The sequence below is a fragment of the Dipteris shenzhenensis genome, chromosome 29 (assembly GCF_047967505.1).
Source record: "Dipteris shenzhenensis isolate YYH24624 ecotype China chromosome 29, Dip_SZ_1.0, whole genome shotgun sequence".
NCBI classification, from domain to species: domain Eukaryota; kingdom Viridiplantae; phylum Streptophyta; class Polypodiopsida; order Gleicheniales; family Dipteridaceae; genus Dipteris; species Dipteris shenzhenensis.
In genome coordinates this window covers 27,956,505-27,964,576 of record NC_141624.1, presented here as the reverse complement: position 1 = coordinate 27,964,576, position 8,072 = coordinate 27,956,505, and the positions used below count along the sequence as shown (strand labels likewise).

Sequence of the window (8,072 nt, the reverse complement as noted above, 5' to 3'; positions counted from 1 at the left end):
TGTATATGAGACTCTGAAATCTGCTTGGACTGCAAGAAGGTGAGTTGGGCTCAAGGAAATGACTGGATCCCAGCTGTTTCTTCTACCCCCCCCCCCCCCCCCCAAAAAAAAAAAAAAAAACCCACCCCATGCACACACATGCACAAACATACGGCCTCTGCCCATGCCACTACATTCACACATGGATATGTAATTTACTTTTGCATTGGCACAGGTCCGAGACATCACCAGTTTTAACAAGCCTAGTTTGTGGAAGTGCTGCTGGGATTGCCTCATCTACAGGTGATTTAAGCTGGATTTGACTCCTGTTTATACAAGCTTATATGATTTTCTCCTTGCCTTTTTGTTAATGCTCAAAGGAATTTTGACATGAGGTTTACAATTTCAGCATCCTTTCCACTTGATTTAGTGAGGAGAAGAATGCAGTTAGAGGGAGCAGCAGGAAGAGCTCGTGTCTACAAAACGGGGATTCTCGGCACCTTCCTATACATTGTAAAAACAGAAGGCCTGTTGGGATTATACAGAGGCATAATACCTGAGTATTTGAAAGTGGTTCCGAGTGTAGGTATTGTTTTCATGACATACGAGTTCATGAAGACCTGTCTGTCATGAAGTCCTATTTATCAAGGCATGGATGCGGTTAAGCCCACGACTTGTCACCTCAGTACTCACATATATCACATATTTGTAACATGAAAGAGATTAGTTTGGATTATCATTATGCCCTTTCCATTGGTAGAGCTAACGGAAGACAAAGTGTAGACGATCAAAATTCTGACCCAGTTTTGTCATTAGGGTGGCTGTCCACGGAGGTGGAAGGGGCGTGAGATGAGTAAGCCACGTTCGCTTGATGTCAGGACAGTAATTCTCAGAATTTTAAGCCCTGCCTCCTGGCTTTGCCAGCTTCATAAGCTGTATGTCTACACTCTTTGGTTGCTCATAGGTGGAGTGAAGATTTTCACTTGATTGCAGTGAATGTATTACCATTGAGAAGAAATTATTTTTGAGTCTTCTGAAAATTTTCCGAAGATCCATGATATTTCATGGCATACCCAAATTCTGATTTTGTATGCGCACTGCTGGTGGAAGTCTTGTTTGTTCATTGCACAAGCACTGAGGCTGTTCAGTTTATAGAAGCTGCTTGCTGCACGGGCAAAAGAATTCATATATTGGTGTATTCTAAAGTTCCCAAAATGTAACTCTTGGATATTGAAAACAGATCAAGTTTATGTCATGTCTTGCAAGCATCATGGGTTCTTGTCCACTGACGGCTGGCTGGCTGCTGTTAGGAATTCCAGTTTCCTCAATGGGATATTATCAAAGTTAAATGTTCTGGTTCGGTGTCCTTCTCTGCACTTATTTGTATGGACTCCCTCAAGATTGTGATAATTGTTTCTATCTTAAATGGTGCATTGCCCTATCAGCTAGATTTAGATTTAGATATGCTCGTTGGGGAGAGACTAAAATGAAAATATTTAGACTTCACAAGTAGTTGTAGCTTGAATGAAGAGATTTCGGACTACCTTTTGATTAGCCTTCTCCTTTAGTGCTAGCCTTCGTCATGGCTGAGTTTGCCCTTCACCTCCGGAGTGCCGACAGAAACTCAGTACGAAGACTTTGTATAAATGGATGCTCAAGTATGTGTGGGTGTGTGGATTTGTGTGTGAGAGCATATTTTTATACTGGGGTCTACACCCACTGTTGGGCACTGATGACGTCAGTGGGGATGTCATAGTAGCTAGTCCCTGCTATGCATGATGGAGTTTATGGTTTTCAACCTTGCGAGTGACTATCATGAGATTGAAACTGCACTATGTTGTGTTTTTAGAGGATGAGTTTGGGAATGTTCCTGGATTCATCTAGGTGTATGGACTCCCTCAAGATTGGGATGATGCTTTCTGCAGTACATGTTGGATCATGATGTTCATGGGATTTTTATTTTCTTGAATGTCCATGGAATATTTTGATGTATTTGTGCTGCCTGTTGTTTCTCACAGCTTATACACATCTTCTGTTAAATTAGCCTTTCCCTTGTATAGGTGCTTTAATTTGTAGGCAATGGGTTAGAGTCACATTTCAAGGGCCGAGACGACAAAAATGTTAGAATTGGCACCCCTCTGACCACTCCATCTCCTTCTGTTTCTTACAGGGTACATTTCTTTTGTTAAATTAGCTGTTCCTCTGTTCAGGTACTTTAATATGTAGCCCATGGGCTGGAGACAAAGTGTAAGATTCACCTTTCAAGGACTGAGATGACCAAAATATTAGAATTGAAACTCCTCTGATCACTCCTCCTGTTGTTTCTCACAGCTTACATTTCTGGTTTTCATTGGAGTATAGGTGCTTTAATTTGTAGGAAGATGCCAAGTGAAGGAGTTTACATTTCAAGGGCTGAAGCAAGACCAAAATATTGGAATTGACATTTTGAGTGCTGTTTTGTGCCTCAATAGTTTTCTAGTTATTTTAATGTCAAATTGGGAATCATTTATCAGGTGATTTATTGAACGCATAGGTGAAAATTAATTCACCTCCTGTCTGCTTACTGCATTGCCCTGATGGATTTGTTCTACTTGATGAGAGAATCAGCTTTGAAAATAATTTAGTGAAATAATGATTTCTTGTGTTTGGTAAAAAGTCAAAGTGGGTTTTCTATTAGTGTGATGAATCACCATGCATTTTTCTTCTTCTGGAGCTACCTATGAATTCAAGGATCATCACTTGCCATAATAGTGTACCTGCTTGGATGTGGTAGCTGTAAACTACCCACCAATTTACATTTATCTGAACACTGCTGCCATGTGTCGAGGAGTGAAATACAGACCTTCACACAAAATGTGATGTGTTTTGGCTGGTTGTTGGGTAGCCTACCACCAGAAGTGGTTTTAGACCATTCTATTGTCAACTAAACTCCAGCTGAAAGAGGTGTAAATGCACTTTCTGGTATAGATGATGTGATTCACTTCAGCTGTATCTGTTGCATGTCTTCTTACCACCAGTGTAATAACCAAGGCAGGAGGAGGAGGAGGAGGGGGGAGAGAGAGAGAGAGAGAGAGAGAGAGGTATGTGCCTAGATAATTTATTCATGCTGTCGGTTCAGTGCTCTGTGGGCTTTTTTAGCTCTGCTTTTCCTTGTGTGGGTTTGCCGCTTGTAGATTCTCAGCATCACGGTATTAATCATCAATCAGATGAGCTGAGTCTTTCCCTATACAAGTTTAAAATTTATTTACTTTTAGATGCTTTATAAATAGACTTCTTGAGAGTAATCTATTACAATACTTGAATTATCTGCTGCCAAGGGTATTTCTAAATTGAATCTTGATTTAATTCTTGAAGGAGTATGCTTGGCGCCATTTTAAATAAAATAATCCACTTAAGTTTGAAAACTTGTCTAACCCATCAATGGGTCTGTTTTTGATAGGGCTTTGTAAATCTTAACGCACGTGGACTTTATTTCCGAGTAGTTAAGCTTGTATTTGTTCCTTTTATTGATTGTTAGATGACTATTTAAGTTTTAATTTAGGAAAACCATTGGTCTTTTGTAATTATGTTTAATTTTAACTTTTGGAAACTCCAATTTGTCTCTTTCGATGGGATTCTTGCTCCTTTGACCCTAGACTCATTTAGTTGTAAGGTAATGGTGAGGCTCTTGTAGCGAATACATATTGTTTTTTGGAATTGCAGAAGTTAGATCTTAAGTTTGTTGACATTTATGAAATCAAGACCTAGCTTTTATTCCATTTTTACTATTCCTATTGTTTGATTGGTGAAACTGCAGAAGTTAGATCTTAAGTTTGTTGACATTTATGAAATCAAGACCTAGCTTTAATTCCATCTTTAGTATTCCTATTGTTTGTTCACTTGCTTACCATGTGGGTCAAATGGCTAGCTTGCTCTTTTGAAGGTGAAAAAGGCTAGCCTGCCATCTTTACACACACTCACACATACTTTTTTTTTTTTTGGTGAGAAACACACACACACACACATACACATACACGCACACACACACGCACACACACACATACACACACACACACACACACACACACACTTTTTCCCTTGTGGACACTTGCAGTCCTTGGAGTTTAGTGATTGTGATAAACATTAGTGATAGCCCAAGAATTACATTTAGTGCAGTAACTTTATTGGAAAAGAGCCTTCACTTTATGAAGTAATTTGTTACTTCATGTTTGTTATAGTATTGTTCATGAGATATGATTGATTGTTGGAGTGTTTATTGAAGCCTAGCATAATGGTTATGGATAATGGTGCATTCCTTGATATTAGAGATATGATGATTATTTAGATTATAAGGCACGTGGGCTTCTGTTGTCCTTATACTTTCACATTGCCTTGAAATGGAACTACATGGAACAATTTTAGAAGTATTAAAGGTGATGAACTTAAAATGATTCTCTCCCCTTATAGTGACTTTATGGCCCATCTATTGGAGATAATTGGGCAGCTGAATATGGAGAGGGACCTATGGATTCACAAGGATATACTGTAGGGACATCTAGAGAAGTGACATAGGGATAGTCTAATTGGCATTTGGGAATTATTTATTAATGACATCAATACACCCTTCCTACCACTATGAAAAGATAGTGGACACAGAAGTGGAAGGAATCCCATGGGGGGATTTAATGAGTGATTGCTCATTAAGTCCAATACGTGAAAAAACCCACTAGGTAATTGATTGATTGCTCTAGAATTAGAGGTTATCTAATCTATATATCTGATGGGCATATTATATGTATAAAAAGTCGAAGACTTTACAACCCCAAGGTTGTATATCCATTGGATCCAATAATGACTGGATTAGGAACGTGGAGGAACCCCTTATATCTCCTTAGGATTGATAAGGACCATTAAGGCAAGGGAGATGGTTGGATTTGGCATGCTTGACAAGGGATTGCCTGCAAACTTCACATTTAAGATGCAATACCTCGATGGAAGGGCTCGATGATCTTGGAGGTGGTGCACCTATCTTCAAGGTAGCACGAAGCGTTGGACCTGCATGTTCAAGAAACTTTGAACTTGCATGTTCTAGCATGAGTAGGCGGGAGAAGCCAGTTTCTCTATGGTGCATCCTAGCAACACAACGCTCTACTAAAGGTGTGTATATGCAATCTTATGTCGAGTGGATGCATAAGGAAGTCCCCACCCACACTTGGCGACGTAGATTTTTGAACACAAGAAAAGAAACTAGTTGTCATGTTGACAGAGATAGTTGATAGCTTTACTTCGTCATGTCTTCTGTTTGAACATTTACTTTGACTTCATTCCTCCAGATCTTTATTTGTGCTATATTTGACTGCTCATACTTGCTAGAGAATAGAAGGCATCGGCCCTCTTATAATGCTTGAGTTGCTCAAGCTCCGGGAACATTTATCATACTAATGGGGAATCTCTTACAACGCTTTATATTCTACTTGGGATGGAAGAAGCGCAGTAGCAAAGATTTTAGCAGACTTTTGGTCGTAGTAAAAACACCGGCCATTGTTTGTTTGTTCACGACTACCTAGTGTGGTTTGGGTTCACTGCACTCATAGTGACTAAGCACGATAAAACAATGGCAACACCCTTTTATTACACAATAACATGTTTTTGCGGATTTCTTATTGCTACAAGGTTTAGAGTAGCCTTTGCAATGAAGCTTTGAAGTCATGAACAATGGTTGGGCTTGAAATGTAGCCCGCAACCGAGCTTGCATGAAGTCCAATGGTTGGCATCTTTTTGAGTCCACAAAAATCAGTAGATTAAGCAAATATCAGTCCAATGGTTTGCAGCTCCTTGGGCTCCAAAAATCTCTTCTTGTCTTTACATCTCAGAGCTCGAGTTTTCAAGCCAAGTCCTTTGCGTGCTGCGAGCCATAATGTCCTCCTTTCTTTACGTCTTGGAGCTCAAGTTTTTAATACAAAGTCCTTTACATGCTGCAATATGAAGATTTTCCCTATAGTTCTACTAAGGGGTGTACTGACTTATTCTACACTAGTTCCACTATATCGCAAGTCCATTTTAGTAGATAAGCATTTTACAAGGTATTAAAATAGTCGGGTGATCAATTTATTTAGTTGGAATGCTCAAAAGTATATGAGTTCAAATGGGAAGTTCCATGGGTAATATTTTACCCTTAGCATGGTCTTGGGTTACACTTTATACTTTCCACTTTATACTTAATGTTACTTTAAGGGATCTCCCGCGAAATTTTATTATGACTTCATAAAGGTCAATGCCTTTTCCTTGGGGATTGATTAGTACTTAGACGTTTCAGTGCAGGTCTCATCAGCCCTTTCGGGGGGTCTCATTAATTTTTGAATAGCCTATATCCTTGGACCTATAATGGTTAGCAAGGATTTTTGAACTCTTGGACTTACATGGCTTATATGAAACCTTCATGGCTAATTCTTTAAAGTGGATTTTAAGTCATGTAGAATATATAGTTTAAGCCCTTTCATAGTTCCTTTCTCGTAATAAATTTCTTTACCTTAAGTCAAGAATATATCATGAGTTTTAGTTGTAGAATGATATAGCAGGGAGTTTTTTTTTGGGGCAATTCTGAGCTTTTGTGGTCGCCTTCTCCACCCCATGCCCTCTGTCCTCCTACCTTCCTATTGCTGATGCTTCTTCATCCACAACTAATCGTGATCGCTCACCATCAGCCCATTGTGCGTCATAGGCCAGCTTCCTTCTCTCCACCCCTTGTCCTTATAAAATGCTTGTCCTTGCCTATAAACCGCACCCACATCCCACACTTCAATCGCCTTCCATCTCCTCAAATCGTAGAACACGGCACCCGCATAGGAATGTTGAGAATGTGCTCGAGAGCAATGTTCCGAACTTTGCTTGCATTCTTCTTTTCCGTTTTGCTACTTGTACAGTTCCCTACACTCGCTTGGGCTGTCGGACCAGTGATGGCTAACTTCATTCGAGACTTTGAGGTGACATGGAGTCCAACCAAGAAAGATCCTCAATGGAGGTGAACAGCTTCAACTCGTGCTAGACATTGACTCAGGTCTTATTTCAAAACGGGACCTTATTGGTGTTATGGTTGTAAATAATTAGCCCATTTCCTTATTGAGACGCATTCGTTTGTGAAGTCAATGAGTAAATGTGTTCTTTTATTTGTTCCTTTATAGGATCTAGATTTTCTTCAAAAGACCAGTATCTGTTTGGAAACATTGGCATGCAAATCAAACTAGTTCCAAAGAAACAATTTGTTGTCACCTTGACTAAGGAAGAATGCATATCCCTGAGTCAATCTCCTAGTCTCATGATCTCCGACATAGTCATTGCCATAGTATCCATGCAACCGTGGATGACTTCCTCTGTATTCTATCCCAAACTATCTTGTACCTCTAATGTATCTCAAGACTCTTTTGGCTGCATTCCAGTGAGATTGTTTTGGATTTGCCATAAACTATGCAAGTGAACTTACTACTGCATAGTAGATATCTAGCCGTGTGATAGTCAGATATATAAGAGATTCGATGAGCTACTTGTAGTACTTGTCATTGACTCTAGGCTTTTCTAAATCTTTAGTAGGTTTCAAACTCTATTGCATGGGAGTGGCTGCAATCTTGCAATTTGCCATATGAAACTTCTTCAGGAGACTGTCAACATATTTCAGTTGACTCATAAAGGTGCTGTTTGAATCTCTCCATAACTCAATTCCAAGACAATAGTGCATAAGTCCAAGATCTTTCATGTCATACTCCGCAGATAAGTCTTGTTTTAATTTCTTGATGAAGCTATCCTTGCTTCCGCGGTCACAATCAGATCATCTACGTACAAAAGTGCAATAGTAATGTCTTCCCCTTGAACTTTGTAGTAGAGACTATGATCTACATTGGACTTCATGTATCCCAAATTAGCAAAATACTGTTGATTCTGCTATACCAACTTTTGGGTGCGTGCTTTAAGCTATAGAGACTCTTCTTGAGATGGCAAACTTGATTCTCCTTTCCTAGTTCAACATAACCTGTTGGTTGTTGCATGTAGACTTCCTCATCTAGGTAACCATTGAGAAATGTATTCTTGACATCGAGCTGATACACATTCCATCTGCTGAG

The 8,072-nt window shown here is 39.5% G+C and overlaps 1 protein-coding gene across 2 annotated transcripts in view; it reads left to right on the top strand.

Moving 5' to 3' along the window:
- The window catches only part of LOC147882665 (uncharacterized), a 12,677-nt gene extending 11,338 nt beyond the window's left edge, over window positions 1-1,339 (top strand). For both annotated transcript variants that reach the window (XM_087400752.1, XM_087400753.1), the window contains 3 exons: window positions 1-39; window positions 215-282; window positions 389-1,339. The exon at window positions 1-39 is cut by the window's left edge and continues 32 nt beyond it. In XM_087400752.1, the coding sequence (XP_087256878.1) occupies window positions 1-39; window positions 215-282; window positions 389-612 (331 nt within the window). In that variant the 3' untranslated portion in view covers window positions 613-1,339. The remainder of the gene's footprint in view (window positions 40-214; window positions 283-388) is intronic.
- The last annotated feature ends 6,733 nt before the right edge of the window (window positions 1,340-8,072 follow it).